This window comes from Balaenoptera ricei, chromosome 4 (assembly GCF_028023285.1).
Source record: "Balaenoptera ricei isolate mBalRic1 chromosome 4, mBalRic1.hap2, whole genome shotgun sequence".
NCBI lineage: Eukaryota > Metazoa > Chordata > Mammalia > Artiodactyla > Balaenopteridae > Balaenoptera > Balaenoptera ricei.
The window spans coordinates 40,139,323-40,155,375 of record NC_082642.1 but is presented as its reverse complement, the minus strand read 5'-3'; the positions used below and the strand labels follow the sequence as shown (position 1 = coordinate 40,155,375).

Sequence of the window (16,053 nt, the reverse complement as noted above, 5' to 3'; positions counted from 1 at the left end):
AGCAGTTGGCCAGCAGCTTCCATGCCATCCGTGTGGGTCTCCCACCATGGATTCGTCGAGCTCGTCCGGCACATACAGCACCTCCACAGGTACGTTGCCCTCAGCATCTGGGCTCTGGGGTTGGGTCCTCCAAATACACTCATGCACCTCCCCACCCCAAGGGTTGATCACCACGAAGGTTGAAGTTTCCCAATGACCACTAATTGGCACGGACAGATATGCTGGGACATGTTTCTGGAATCAGTTGGGCAAAAGGATGCACCTTGGTTTGGGCAATTCACGTACATATTTCTGGTTTGATGGTTCGTTTGTTTTCCTTCTTGAAATCGACATGGAAGTAGGTAGGCCTGTTGCCTGGCAATGGCTTCTCTACCAAAAATCCCAGCCTGTGGTTGCACTGAACGGAACACGAGTGTTTGAAAACGTTCCCAACTAAACTGACACTCTTTTCCAGTTGACCGTGTTTGGGATTTTGAGTTGGTTTCCCATGTTCTATTCTTGCTGTTGTTACGGATTTGCTCTCTTTGGTTTCGTGTTCCATTTGAACTGGTTAACTTCCATGGTGTCCATGGAAAGAATCCACATCCAGTATGTATTAAGAATAGAAGAAAAAGAGAGTTTTTCTTTGAGCACAACTGAAAGCTAGAGCCTGGGAAACAGAGATTCCAGGAGCACTCGAACTGTCTCTCATTGGACTCCAAGGTAGCCAGTGCAGGAGCCTCTGGAAAGGCAAAATCCGCAGTGTGACACGTTCGTTCCTTGAGTGCTTTCCAAAGATTTTCCTTGGAGCTGGCAGGAAGGAAGGGCGCTTTTAAAGGAAGTCCCCGTTGGGGGTCCGAAACCCTTGCCTTGCCTTGTCTCCTTCCAGCGCGAGACCTGGAGACGACCCTACGTCACCAGCTGCCAGCTGCTAGAGCGGGTGGCCCTTGCAGAAGGGTTGGTGTTGTCCTAGAGTTGGAGAGAGTTCAGGAAACTCAAATCTCAAGGATGTGCAGGACGTGCCTGAAACCACACCCACCCTGGCCATCACACCCGGCTCCCGCCTTAGAAGGCAGGAAACAAACACCCATCTATTCCCTTGCCACCAGAAAGACGCAACCTCCAATAGGACAGGGATGGGGGCAGCCCTTCAAGGCTGCCCAACTGAAAGAATAGCACACACACAGGGCGAGTCAGCAAGACCTTGGTGCCTGGAAAGGGAAACTCATCTTCCGAAGAATACTGGGCTGTTGTGGGTGTGTGCGTGGGCGGGCGCCATCAGACGGGGCCGCACGTTGGTCATTATCTCAAAAATGTGGGTCTTCTTAACAATCTCCTAGTGAGTTCTGTGTTTGGGGTTGGCTTGTGTGTTTGTCTGGCTTTGTTTGGCTTTCGTCACATTTCCTTTCAAATAGTGAAAGCGGATGTGCCCTGTGCGTATGACAGACCAGAAGCCGGGCTCCTCTCGTTAGCATAGAGTTCAAGGTAAATCTGGTAGGAGCCATCAAGACTTTCTGAGGCCTCCACAGGTGGACAATCCTTCCACCCATTTTGGTCACGTTAGCCTGTTTCTCTAGGGCTTTCCCCTTCTGCTTGCATAGCGCCCTGTGGATCTTTGGTGAGTGGTGGGGGGATAACCATAGCCTTGACCCTCAGCTTAGCTTGAGTCCACAGGGTCCCACTCAGCGTGGCTTTCAGGGTGTGCCCACGGTTGTTCCAAATGCAGAGTCTTCCCCTGGCTTAGAGATTTTTCACGTGGCACAAGGACCAGCGCTGTGCCGGTACCATTGGTTTGCACCTCCATGGATTCGCCCCTGACACATTCCCCCTTTTCTCTCCCACAGGCCGACTCTCAAGACCATCTCGAAGGAGGAGGCTGGTTCTGAGGCTGAGTCAGAAGGACACCCTGCAAGCACTCTTTCAACAGAACCCCTACCCCGGGATAACGACCAGAGAACGGCTGGCACGAGAACTGGGCATTCCAGAAAGCAGAATTCAGGTACGTCCGAGTCTCTCGATCCATCCTCCCTCTCGGGGTCCATGTCCAGACGCAAGTCGCCCTACGCCAGCTGGAGTCCTTGCCCTTGGGGCTTCCTCTTCTGGGTGCTCCTGACAGCAGGGTCTCGAATCTTGGCAAGGAAGGTGGCTCCCTTTGGAAAACGTGGCCAGACTGAGCTGTGTGGCGAGAGGTCCATTCAAATGGGTGGTCAAGAAAAAAGGGCGAGGGGCCAAGGAAGCAGGAGGGCCTGGTGGTGCCAGGGAGGTGTTCCCTTGATGGCTGGCCTCCGAGGAACTAGCCGTGCTGAAGACTTCCCTCTCTGGGCAGGTTGGAGAGGAGTCACCAAAGGTAGGAACACCTCGCCTGCGACCTTACAAAGCGTCGCCAAAGACTGATTGGCTTTCCCTACGAACACGTTTTCTCAGGGCGTCACATTTTCCACACACCACCGTCAGAAACGTCTAAAAACATGCACACACACACGCACACAAGCACAGGTCCACACTGCACTTCGGCCTCGGGGAATGAGGTAGCATGCACACGGCTTCACTGTTGAAGACAAGGACACATATTCTGAAGATGGGGAGCGGGTACATAAGAGTCTCCTGACCTAAGAGTGATGGAGGCATGTAGTCCCTGAGAAGTGACTGTCAATGAGTAGTTCCCAGGCAGCATGGGAAGTGTGGTTTTCATGGGGGCACTTGCTAATGGATATGATTGCGTGTTATGAGACAGTACCGCCTGTGGGGACATAAGAGAGGCAGGGAACCATGAATCGGGCATGGACCGTGCCAAAGGGGAGGCAAAGAGAGCAAATGAGGGAAAGGAGATTGAGCCTGAGAGCCTGGGACAGAGACAGAGAGAGGGGAAGGCAGGCAGGCAGGCAGGTGGGCAGGCGGGCGGGTGGCAACAGAGACAGACGTCAACAGGTAGATGCGGAGAATCGTAGACGGAGACCAAAAGACCCAGAGAGAAACTGGTAGTTTTGATGAGGAGGGGTGGGGCGGGGGAGAGAGAGAGAGAGAGAGAGAGAGAGGTAGCTATCCAGCCCATTCTGACTGTGGGAAAGCAAGCATTGTCTCCTCCTGTGTCACAAGTCATTACTCTGGGCACCAGTAAGGTGACTCGAAGAGGAAGGATTATTTTCACGGACACAGATTGTGTATTCTGGAATCTGGTGCACTTCTTCAGAGGTGAAAGTGGGAGTCTACATTCTACCTGCCAGTGAGAGTTCAGTCCCTTTGACTCGTAACTATTTCCACTGGGGGCAGAGGGGCCATACTGGGTCTCCAGTAGTCGGCTTGTTGCTGGCTGGCTGGCTGGCTGGCGCGTTTGTGCGTTTGTTCTGTGGTGCATCCCTGCAATCGATCTTGGAAGTACGTGCATGAGCATTGAGTGACAAGGCTTTCTTTCTTTGTACCCAGGTTTGGTTTCAAAACCAACGAAGAAGACGCCTAAAGCAGAGCCGATTGCTGTCGGAGAATGCCTTCAAAGGAGGGCAGTCGCAGCCGCTGCGGCCGCCACCACCTCAGGCTTTGACTCGAGGTAAGTACCCAGCAATCCAAAGGCCTTTCCCCCGAGCATCCCCTTGAGACACAATCATCTCTGAACGTGGATGACCGTGGGAGGCCAGGAACGCTTCAGAGAGGAAACCATGATATCTTGGCTTCTTGCCCCATTCCTGTTCCACACAGGAGCATCATGGCCCTGTTGGAGGGTGGGGAGATGCATGGCCGGGAAGGCTTGGAATCTTCGGGTCCGGAACCTGCCCGGATGTGCAGAAATCCCTTCTTCCATCACATGGGGCATTTTCACGTAGCACTGAATAAGACGTATCGATGTATCGATCTTGATCTATGACATACCACTTCCTACATACCACACACTGCATCTGCCGTGAATGTGCTGCAATTGGCCTGAATGTCCTCTCTTCTCTGTGTGTTCTTCTTCAGAAAGCTTGGGAAGAGAGGCCAGGCGAAAGAGGACTTTCATCTCTCCTTCTCAAACAAGGGTCCTTGTGCAAGCCTTTGAGAGGGATCGATTTCCATCCATTGCTGCCAGGGAAGAATTGGCTCACCAGACAGGAATTCCCGAACCTCGAATCCAGGTAAGTTCTCCACCAGTGGGTGGGACTTGGCTTCTCCCACGAGGAAGGAGTGTTAAACCTTGTGACGTGTTGCTGCTGGATATAGGTAGGCTTGGCGAGGGGGGATTGGGAGGAGGTTCCCTTCGTCCTACGAATACACTAAGGGGGCTGATCTGAAGGCATCCCTTTCCGGAAGAGGAGAGGGCAATGGAAGTCCTGGGCAGCCAGGGAGGGGCCTGAGGTTGTAGCCGGTCAATGACGGCTCTCCTCAAAGCCAGGGGTGGGGAGGGGTGGGGTGGGTCCTGTGCTGCCCTGACGTCCTCCCGCATTTTCAAGAGCCAAGGCGAAAGCTCTAGGTTAAATGGCCCTTAGATGAGGCCCACCAGTACTTGCCATGGACCTGACAGATTGGAGGGCAGGGCAGGGCAGGGCAGGGCAGGGCAGGGCGGGCCGGGGCGGGGCCGGCCGGGGATGGGGCGGCGGCAAGTAGATCTGGACTGTCGCGCTGCTAATGTTCCTGTCTCCCCATATGGTTCCCTAGATATGGTTCCAGAACCGAAGAGCTCGGCACCCAAAGCAGAGCGCTAGTGGGCCTGTGAATGCCCTGGCCGAAGGACCAGATGCCACATCAGCCGTGACTGCCCTGTCGGACCAAAGCCCCCCGCCCACTGTCCATAGCAGCTCTCATCGTTATCCTCCCTCTCATGCACCTGAGAGCACGCAGTCCTTTGCTGCGGCCACTCCTGTTTTCTCCCCCACCTTTCTTGTGCCAGGGGCTGCCTCTGGGTGCTGTGTGGGCCACCCGTTGATGTTCATCGTGGTCCAGCCCAGCCTGGCAGCACTTCAGGGATGCCAGTACCCGCAGCCTCTTCCGGTCACAGTTCCGTGGGGCGAAGGGACACATGCTGTCATCGCCAGTGGGCAGCCTGCCCAGGGGGACATCTTGCCGCCTGCACCCCCAGAGACACACTTCTGGCCGCAGCAGCCAACCTCAAGTGAAGAGACATCTCCCCAGCTGGAGCAACAGCCCCAGCACTCAGCCCTTCCAGGCTCCTCAAGCCTCCTGGATGAACTCTTGTCAGACGCGGACATTCTGGACAAGGCAGGCCCTTTTCCGAATGCGGACGCAGAGGAAGAGGAACTTGCCGCAACCCTGGAAGCCCCCCTCAGCGAGGAAGAATTCCAGGCCTTGCTCGACATGCTGCCAGGCTCCCCAGTGCCACAGGCTTAGGGGGAGGTAGGAAGACCTTCCCCCGAGCCCCGTTCAAGCCTCCTTTCCTGGGAGGCAGAGCCACGGGCGAGAGAAAGGAGAAGGAACAAGCAACGCTCATGATAGTGTCTGGCAGGGCGACCAAGGCAAGAAGACTGTCGACCGCAACTGCGTTGTGTCTACGAGCAATGCCATGCTCCACACGGACTGTCAGGAAGCATGGGCACCAGGAGGGACACCACCTCTGAAGCCTCAAGGAATTCTAGCCTTCCAATGACAACGAGGAGGACCCAAGGCTGAACTGGATTTCCCCGTTGTATGTGACATTCCATTGATCCAATCAATAAATCTTGGCACTCAGTTCAAGTTCTTCGTTGTGCTTTGGTCGCTTTGTATTCTCCCGCATTTCCTCGGGGAGGTGAAATCCCTCCCTTGGCCTGGGACAGCATGGGAAGGTGGTCCAGACGCCCCTGTCTAGTCCCGTAGCTTGTAGCCACAAACACACCCTAGTGGAATCAAGAAAACAGTCTCTCAGTGACAACCTTCACTTGGTTTCTGGGTGCATGGTGTGGAAGGGTTCCTAAGGGTATCGCCCTTTGCACACAAGGACAGAACTATGCAAACACTTTCATTGCCAGAGTTCATAGTAACAACTGTGCCCAGTTTATTATGCAGGCAAATAATCTCTCTCCGTCCCTCTCTCTCTCTCATTGTCTGTCTACGGCCACACACTACACGCGCACACCTCTCAAAAGATAAGCCGTGTTACAACTAAAGCGATGCACAAAGGAACTGAAAAACCAAATGCCTGTGGCATCGTAACGTCGTGGCAGGTGATCCCTTCCACTGCTTCTTTCAAAAATATTTTCCAACACATGTGCCTCGTACACTCTGTGTTGAGTGATTCTCGATTGGCTCAATCCGTGCTCCCCATGTCCAGCATGGGTGTGTCAGCGGCACGAAGTAGGAAAATAATCTGAGAGTTGCCACTTGAATGTGTGTACACCGATGTATCTGAGTCTCTAGCTACAACTGCATCCGGGTCTCTAGCTCTATAGTGTGTATATCTCTGCAGACACATCTAGTCCTCAGCTCCCTCCCAGTCACTCCTCTGTCTTAGGCTCCCCTTTCTCCAGAGCTCTAGAGCAATATACAGCCCTCTCTCTCTGTCTCTCTCTCTCTCTGTCTCTCTCCCTCTCTGTCTCTCTCTTCCTCTCTCTCTCTCTCTCTCTCCTTCTTTCCCTTGGGCAGAAAGGAAACGTCAGTTTCAAGGGCCATACAGGTGGCATAGGGCTTCTGGGCAAAGAATCTGGCCACGATAGCGTCAGGACAAGTATGACTGGAGATGCGGTAAGAGACAGCTTATGGAAAAGATGGTGCTTTCAAGAGGGCGGGAGGAACACTGGGTCACAGTGTGCCGGGAAACACTGAGATCCTTGTGGGTGGCAGGACTTGCACAGACGCTAGCTAGAGCTAGGAGCTGTGGCTTTACCATCTTGGGGGTTCAATGCTGGCTGCTCCAGTGAAATCTCGGAGCCCAGGGACGGGCAGCGGAACGTCCACAGGGAGGCCACTGGTGGACTGTGCATAAACACACCTGCGGGCTCTCAGGATGTCCTGGCTGCCATGCTGATCAAAGCTTCTACTCTCCCAAGCAAGCTTACCCCACCTGGATTGTCCAGGAGGGAGCCGGTCCAAGTCTGGAAGCCCGTGCCTTCTGGGAGGAGCCAGCAAATCCCATGTTTCCGTGATTATCTCAGCCAAAACTTCCACCTTCTCGGGAAAAACCACCCTGATCCAACAAGATGGTCACGACCCCCACTCTGATCTCTGGCACTTGAGGACAAGGGACCAGGACCTGCACCTCCTCAGGACATCCTCCTGGGCCTCCTGGGACTTGCAGACTCCTACTAGCCCCGGTGGCATCCGTCCACGGGGACCACCCGACAACCGCCCTTAGTGGGTGGGTGCAGAAAATCAAACACACAGATCACACAAACACACACGCCCCAGCCATATTTTCACGAATTAGTGGTGTAATTACTCCAATTCCCCACTGTTTCTAAATAAGCTCACTGTCCTCATGTTAATCCACGTGGTGGCAGAAGAACACATTAGAGATGGTTCTGTGTTTCTGTGTGGTTGTTTTGTTTGTTTGCTTCTAAGTTTTCAATTCTCTGCAGCGCAAACGCCCCGAAAATGTTGGGATGGTTGTATTTGGAATCCAAAGCATTCCTTTCAAACCAAGCTGTGTCATCATCCATCATATAACTTGCTTCATATCCCTCTCCTTCTTCCTCCTCTTCTTCTTCTTCCTCCTCCTCCTCCTCCTCTTCTTCTTCCTCTCTTCTTCTTCTTCCAGATGCCAGTTGACCAGTGAAAGTGAACCCGACTTCGTCTTGTGGATGCCAAGGACAAGCACTGAAATTAAGTTCCTTGGCTTGTGAAACCTACACGTGTGGCCTGCCCCTTTCTCTGGTCTCTCCATGGCATGTGAGCAAGGGGGTGGGTTTCAGGGTACCTCTGAAAAAGTCCCGAACTGTTGAGGACCATGGGTAGACCCTAGATAAGCAGTCAAGCTTAGTGTGTGAATTATCGGGAACTCAAACCCCAGCCAAGGAAATGCTTTAAGAGTGGGAGGCAATGACGTCCTGGTGGTGATGAACGAAGTGGGAAACGTACTCGAGGAAAGCTAGGCTCCAGGTTCTCTCTCCATTTTGGAAAGTACAGTGACACAGCTAAGCGTGAGGGATTCAGAGTTGGGGAATTCCACGGAGAGCAAAACTATGTGTGGAATGTGAAAAGGTGTGAAAACGAGAGAGCACTGGACCCCAAGCATTCTGGGAAAGGATGACGAGGGCGGCAGCTTCAAAGGGACCTGGGAGCCTCCGAACAGGCCTTCCATTCCAACGCCCACTTGCCTCACGGGATTCCTTCCAGGTTCTCAATTTGCAAGGAAGGGTTCCCCACCATCTGCGGCTATTTACATAAATAGGGGCGGGGCATCCTCATCCATTATAAATCCTGAGCTTCTCAGCACTGAGCAGTTGGCCAGCAGCTTCCATGCCATCCGTGTGGGTCTCCCACCATGGATTCGTCGAGCTCGTCCGGCACATACAGCACCTCCACAGGTACGTTGCCCTCAGCATCTGGGCTCTGGGGTTGGGTCCTCCAAATACACTCATGCACCTCCCCACCCCAAGGGTTGATCACCACGAAGGTTGAAGTTTCCCAATGACCACTAATTGGCACGGACAGATATGCTGGGACATGTTTCTGGAATCAGTTGGGCAAAAGGATGCACCTTGGTTTGGGCAATTCACGTACATATTTCTGGTTTGATGGTTCGTTTGTTTTCCTTCTTGAAATCGACATGGAAGTAGGTAGGCCTGTTGCCTGACAATGGCTTCTCTACCAAAAATCCCAGCCTGTGGTTGCACTGAACGGAACACGAGTGTTTGAAAACGTTCCCAACTAAACTGACACTCTTTTCCAGTTGACCGTGTTTGGGATTTTGAGTTGGTTTCCCATGTTCTATTCTTGCTGTTGTTACGGATTTGCTCTCTTTGGTTTCGTGTTCCATTTGAACTGGTTAACTTCCATGGTGTCCATGGAAAGAATCCACATCCAGTATGTATTAAGAATAGAAGAAAAAGAGAGTTTTTCTTTGAGCACAACTGAAAGCTAGAGCCTGGGAAACAGAGATTCCAGGAGCACTCGAACTGTCTCTCATTGGACTCCAAGGTAGCCAGTGCAGGAGCCTCTGGAAAGGCAAAATCCGCAGTGTGACACGTTCGTTCCTTGAGTGCTTTCCAAAGATTTTCCTTGGAGCTGGCAGGAAGGAAGGGCGCTTTTACAGGAAGTCCCCGTTGGGGGTCCGAAACCCTTGCCTTGCCTTGTCTCCTTCCAGCGCGAGACCTGGAGACGACCCTACGTCACCAGCTGCCAGCTGCTAGAGCGGGTGGCCCTTGCAGAAGGGTTGGTGTTGTCCTAGAGTTGGAGAGAGTTCAGGAAACTCAAATCTCAAGGATGTGCAGGACGTGCCTGAAACCACACCCACCCTGGCCATCACACCCGGCTCCCGCCTTAGAAGGCAGGAAACAAACACCCATCTATTCCCTTGCCACCAGAAAGACGCAACCTCCAATAGGACAGGGATGGGGGCAGCCCTTCAAGGCTGCCCAACTGAAAGAATAGCACACACACAGGGCGAGTCAGCAAGACCTTGGTGCCTGGAAAGGGAAACTCATCTTCCGAAGAATACTGGGCTGTTGTGGGTGTGTGGGTGGGTGGGCGCCATCAGACGGGGCCCCACGTTGGTCCTTATCTCAAAAAATTGGGTCTTCTTAACAATCTCCTAGTGAGTTCTGTGTTTGGGGTTGGCTTGTGTGTTTGTCTGGCTTCGTTTGGCTTTCGTCTCATTTCCTTTCAAATAGTGAAAGCGGATGTGCCCTGTGCGTATGACAGGCCAGAAGCCGGGCTCCTCTCGTTAGCATAGAGGTCAAGGTAAATCTGGTAGGAGCCATCAAGACTTTCTGAGGCCTCCACAGGTGGACAATCCTTCCACCCATTTTGGTCACGTTAGCCTGTTTTTCTAGGGCTTTCCCCTTCTGCTTGCATGGCGCCCTGTGGATCCTTGGCGAGTGGTGGGGGGATCCCCCTAGCCTTGACCCTCAGCTTAGCTTGAGCCCACAGAGTCCCACTCAGCGTGGCTTTCAGGGTGTGCCCACGGTTGTTCCAAATGCAGAGTCTTCCCCTGGCTTAGAGATTTTTCACGTGGCACAAAGACCAGCGCTGTGCCGGTACCATTGGTTTGCACCTCCATGGATTCGCCCCTGACACATTCCCCCTTTTCTCTCCCACAGGCCGACTCTCAAGACCATCTCGAAGGAGGAGGCTGGTTCTGAGGCTGAGTCAGAAGGACACCCTGCAAGCACTCTTTCAACAGAACCCCTACCCCGGGATAACGACCAGAGAACGGCTGGCACGAGAACTGGGCATTCCAGAAAGCAGAATTCAGGTACGTCCGAGTCTCTCGATCCATCCTCCCTCTCGGGGTCCATGTCCAGACGCAAGTCGCCCTATGCCAGCTGGAGTCCTTGCCCTTGGGGCTTCCTCTTCTGGGTGCTCCAGACAGCAGGGACTCGAATCTTGGCAAGGAAGGTGGCTCCCTTTGGAAAACGTGGCCAGACTGAGCTGTGTGGCGAGAGGTCCATTCAAATGGGTGGTCAAGAATAAAGGGCGAGGGGCCAAGGAAGCAGGAGGGCCTGGTGGTGCCAGGGAGGTGTTCCCTTGATGGCTGGCCTCCGAGGAACTAGCCGTGCTGAAGACTTCCCTCTCTGGGCAGGTTGGAGAGGAGTCACCAAAGGTAGGAACACCTCGCCTGCGACCTTACAAAGCGTCGCCAAAGACTGATTGGCTTTCCCTACGAACACGTTTTCTCAGGGCGTCACATTTTCCACACACCACCGTCAGAAACGTCTAAAAACATGCACACACACACGCACACAAGCACAGGTCCACACTGCACTTCGGCCTCGGGGAATGAGGTAGCATGCACACGGCTTCACTGTTGAAGACAAGGACACATATTCTGAAGATGGGGAGCGGGTACATAAGAGTCTCCTGACCTAAGAGTGATGGAGGCATGTAGTCCCTGAGAAGTGACTGTCAATGAGTAGTTCCCAGGCAGCATGGGAAGTGTGGTTTTCATGGGGGCACTTGCTAATGGATATGATTGCGTGTTATGAGACAGTACCGCCTGTGGGGACATAAGAGAGGCAGGGAACCATGAATCGGGCATGGACCATGCCAAAGGGGAGGCAAAGAGAGCAAATGAGGGAAAGGAGATTGAGCCTGAGAGCCTGGGACAGAGACAGAGAGAGGGGAAGGCAGGCAGGCAGGCAGGTGGGCAGGCGGGCGGGTGGCAACAGAGACAGACGTCAACAGGTAGATGCGGAGAATCGTAGACGGAGACCAAAAGACCCAGAGAGAAACTGGTAGTTTTGATGAGGAAGGGTGGGGCGGGGGAGAGAGAGAGAGAGAGAGAGAGAGAGAGAGAGAGAGGTAGCTATCCAGCCCATTCTGACTGTGGGAAAGCAAGCATTGTCTCCTCCTGTGTCACAAGTCATTACTCTGGGCACCAGTAAGGTGACTCGAAGAGGAAGGATTATTTTCACGGACACAGATTGTGTATTCTGGAATCTGGTGCACTTCTTCAGAGGTGAAAGTGGGAGTCTACATTCTACCTGCCAGTGAGAGTTCAGTCCCTTTGACTCGTAACTATTTCCACTGGGGGCAGAGGGGCCATACTGGGTCTCCAGTAGTCGGCTTGTTGCTGGCTGGCTGGCTGGCTGGCGCGTTTGTGCGTTTGTTCTGTGGTGCATCCCTGCAATCGATCTTGGAAGTACGTGCATGAGCATTGAGTGACAAGGCTTTCTTTCTTTGTACCCAGGTTTGGTTTCAAAACCAACGAAGAAGACGCCTAAAGCAGAGCCGATTGCTGTCGGAGAATGCCTTCAAAGGAGGGCAGTCGCAGCCGCTGCGGCCGCCACCACCTCAGGCTTTGACTCGAGGTAAGTACCCAGCAATCCAAAGGCCTTTCCCCCGAGCATCCCCTTGAGACACAATCATCTCTGAACGTGGATGACCGTGGGAGGCCAGGAACGCTTCAGAGAGGAAACCATGATATCTTGGCTTCTTGCCCCATTCCTGTTCCACACAGGAGCATCATGGCCCTGTTGGAGGGTGGGGAGATGCATGGCCGGGAAGGCTTGGAATCTTCGGGTCCGGAACCTGCCCGGATGTGCAGAAATCCCTTCTTCCATCACATGGGGCATTTTCACGTAGCACTGAATAAGACGTATCGATGTATCGATCTTGATCTATGACATACCACTTCCTACATACCACACACTGCATCTGCCGTGAATGTGCTGCAATTGGCCTGAATGTCCTCTCTTCTCTGTGTGTTCTTCTTCAGAAAGCTTGGGAAGAGAGGCCAGGCGAAAGAGGACTTTCATCTCTCCTTCTCAAACAAGGGTCCTTGTGCAAGCCTTTGAGAGGGATCGATTTCCATCCATTGCTGCCAGGGAAGAATTGGCTCACCAGACAGGAATTCCCGAACCTCGAATCCAGGTAAGTTCTCCACCAGTGGGTGGGACTTGGCTTCTCCCACGAGGAAGGAGTGTTAAACCTTGTGACGTGTTGCTGCTGGATATAGGTAGGCTTGGCGAGGGGGGATTGGGAGGAGGTTCCCTTCGTCCTACGAATACACTAAGGGGGCTGATCTGAAGGCATCCCTTTCCGGAAGAGGAGAGGGCAATGGAAGTCCTGGGCAGCCAGGGAGGGGCCTGAGGTTGTAGCCGGTCAATGACGGCTCTCCTCAAAGCCAGGGGTGGGGAGGGGTGGGGTGGGTCCTGTGCTGCCCTGACGTCCTCCCGCATTTTCAAGAGCCAAGGCGAAAGCTCTAGGTTAAATGGCCCTTAGATGAGGCCCACCAGTACTTGCCATGGACCTGACAGATTGGAGGGCAGGGCAGGGCAGGGCAGGGCAGGGCAGGGCGGGCCGGGGCGGGGCCGGCCGGGGATGGGGCGGCGGCAAGTAGATCTGGACTGTCGCGCTGCTAATGTTCCTGTCTCCCCATATGGTTCCCTAGATATGGTTCCAGAACCGAAGAGCTCGGCACCCAAAGCAGAGCGCTAGTGGGCCTGTGAATGCCCTGGCCGAAGGACCAGATGCCACATCAGCCGTGACTGCCCTGTCGGACCAAAGCCCCCCGCCCACTGTCCATAGCAGCTCTCATCGTTATCCTCCCTCTCATGCACCTGAGAGCACGCAGTCCTTTGCTGCGGCCACTCCTGTTTTCTCCCCCACCTTTCTTGTGCCAGGGGCTGCCTCTGGGTGCTGTGTGGGCCACCCGTTGATGTTCATCGTGGTCCAGCCCAGCCTGGCAGCACTTCAGGGATGCCAGTACCCGCAGCCTCTTCCGGTCACAGTTCCGTGGGGCGAAGGGACACATGCTGTCATCGCCAGTGGGCAGCCTGCCCAGGGGGACATCTTGCCGCCTGCACCCCCAGAGACACACTTCTGGCCGCAGCAGCCAACCTCAAGTGAAGAGACATCTCCCCAGCTGGAGCAACAGCCCCAGCACTCAGCCCTTCCAGGCTCCTCAAGCCTCCTGGATGAACTCTTGTCAGACGCGGACATTCTGGACAAGGCAGGCCCTTTTCCGAATGCGGACGCAGAGGAAGAGGAACTTGCCGCAACCCTGGAAGCCCCCCTCAGCGAGGAAGAATTCCAGGCCTTGCTCGACATGCTGCCAGGCTCCCCAGTGCCACAGGCTTAGGGGGAGGTAGGAAGACCTTCCCCCGAGCCCCGTTCAAGCCTCCTTTCCTGGGAGGCAGAGCCACGGGCGAGAGAAAGGAGAAGGAACAAGCAACGCTCATGATAGTGTCTGGCAGGGCGACCAAGGCAAGAAGACTGTCGACCGCAACTGCGTTGTGTCTACGAGCAATGCCATGCTCCACACGGACTGTCAGGAAGCATGGGCACCAGGAGGGACACCACCTCTGAAGCCTCAAGGAATTCTAGCCTTCCAATGACAACGAGGAGGACCCAAGGCTGAACTGGATTTCCCCGTTGTATGTGACATTCCATTGATCCAATCAATAAATCTTGGCACTCAGTTCAAGTTCTTCGTTGTGCTTTGGTCGCTTTGTATTCTCCCGCATTTCCTCGGGGAGGTGAAATCCCTCCCTTGGCCTGGGACAGCATGGGAAGGTGGTCCAGACGCCCCTGTCTAGTCCCGTAGCTTGTAGCCACAAACACACCCTAGTGGAATCAAGAAAACAGTCTCTCAGTGACAACCTTCACTTGGTTTCTGGGTGCATGGTGTGGAAGGGTTCCTAAGGGTATCGCCCTTTGCACACAAGGACAGAACTATGCAAACACTTTCATTGCCAGAGTTCATAGTAACAACTGTGCCCAGTTTATTATGCAGGCAAATAATCTCTCTCCGTCCCTCTCTCTCTCTCATTGTCTGTCTACGGCCACACACTACACGCGCACACCTCTCAAAAGATAAGCCGTGTTACAACTAAAGCGATGCACAAAGGAACTGAAAAACCAAATGCCTGTGGCATCGTAACGTCGTGGCAGGTGATCCCTTCCACTGCTTCTTTCAAAAATATTTTCCAACACATGTGCCTCGTACACTCTGTGTTGAGTGATTCTCGATTGGCTCAATCCGTGCTCCCCATGTCCAGCATGGGTGTGTCAGCGGCACGAAGTAGGAAAATAATCTGAGAGTTGCCACTTGAATGTGTGTACACCGATGTATCTGAGTCTCTAGCTACAACTGCATCCGGGTCTCTAGCTCTATAGTGTGTATATCTCTGCAGACACATCTAGTCCTCAGCTCCCTCCCAGTCACTCCTCTGTCTTAGGCTCCCCTTTCTCCAGAGCTCTAGAGCAATATACAGCCCTCTCTCTCTGTCTCTCTCTCTCTCTGTCTCTCTCCCTCTCTGTCTCTCTCTTCCTCTCTCTCTCTCTCTCTCTCCTTCTTTCCCTTGGGCAGAAAGGAAACGTCAGTTTCAAGGGCCATACAGGTGGCATAGGGCTTCTGGGCAAAGAATCTGGCCACGATAGCGTCAGGACAAGTATGACTGGAGATGCGGTAAGAGACAGCTTATGGAAAAGATGGTGCTTTCAAGAGGGCGGGAGGAACACTGGGTCACAGTGTGCCGGGAAACACTGAGATCCTTGTGGGTGGCAGGACTTGCACAGACGCTAGCTAGAGCTAGGAGCTGTGGCTTTACCATCTTGGGGGTTCAATGCTGGCTGCTCCAGTGAAATCTCGGAGCCCAGGGACGGGCAGCGGAACGTCCACAGGGAGGCCACTGGTGGACTGTGCATAAACACACCTGCGGGCTCTCAGGATGTCCTGGCTGCCATGCTGATCAAAGCTTCTACTCTCCCAAGCAAGCTTACCCCACCTGGATTGTCCAGGAGGGAGCCGGTCCAAGTCTGGAAGCCCGTGCCTTCTGGGAGGAGCCAGCAAATCCCATGTTTCCGTGATTATCTCAGCCAAAACTTCCACCTTCTCGGGAAAAACCACCCTGATCCAACAAGATGGTCACGACCCCCACTCTGATCTCTGGCACTTGAGGACAAGGGACCAGGACCTGCACCTCCTCAGGACATCCTCCTGGGCCTCCTGGGACTTGCAGACTCCTACTAGCCCCGGTGGCATCCGTCCACGGGGACCACCCGACAACCGCCCTTAGTGGGTGGGTGCAGAAAATCAAACACACAGATCACACAAACACACACGCCCCAGCCATATTTTCACGAATTAGTGGTGTAATTACTCCAATTCCCCACTGTTTCTAAATAAGCTCACTGTCCTCATGTTAATCCACGTGGTGGCAGAAGAACACATTAGAGATGGTTCTGTGTTTCTGTGTGGTTGTTTTGTTTGTTTGCTTCTAAGTTTTCAATTCTCTGCAGCGCAAACGCCCCGAAAATGTTGGGATGGTTGTATTTGGAATCCAAAGCATTCCTTTCAAACCAAGCTGTGTCATCATCCATCATATAACTTGCTTCATATCCCTCTCCTTCTTCCTCCTCTTCTTCTTCTTCCTCCTCCTCCTCCTCCTCTTCTTCTTCCTCTCTTCTTCTTCTTCCAGATGCCAGTTGACCAGTGAAAGTGAACCCGACTTCGTCTTGTGGATGCCAAGGACAAGCACTGAAATTAAGTTCCTTGGCTTGTGAAACCTA

At 53.6% G+C, this 16,053-nt stretch overlaps 2 protein-coding genes across 2 annotated transcripts; both read left to right on the top strand.

Annotated features, from left to right (window-relative positions):
• Positions 1–331: 331 nt before the first annotated feature.
• LOC132364343 (double homeobox protein 4-like protein 4) lies at positions 332–5,295 on the top strand. The gene is made up of 7 exons (XM_059919960.1): positions 332–337; positions 869–936; positions 1,581–1,597; positions 1,824–1,978; positions 3,403–3,523; positions 3,931–4,085; positions 4,606–5,295. The coding sequence occupies exons 1-7, from the start codon at positions 332–334 to the stop codon at positions 5,293–5,295; spliced, it is 1,212 nt and encodes a 403-aa protein (XP_059775943.1).
• Positions 5,296–8,362: 3,067 nt separating this feature from the next.
• Positions 8,363–13,621, top strand: LOC132364342 (double homeobox protein 4-like protein 4). The gene is made up of 5 exons (XM_059919959.1): positions 8,363–8,405; positions 10,140–10,294; positions 11,729–11,849; positions 12,257–12,411; positions 12,932–13,621. Exons 1-5 carry the CDS (start codon positions 8,363–8,365, stop codon positions 13,619–13,621), a joined length of 1,164 nt encoding a protein of 387 aa, XP_059775942.1.
• The last annotated feature ends 2,432 nt before the right edge of the window (positions 13,622–16,053 follow it).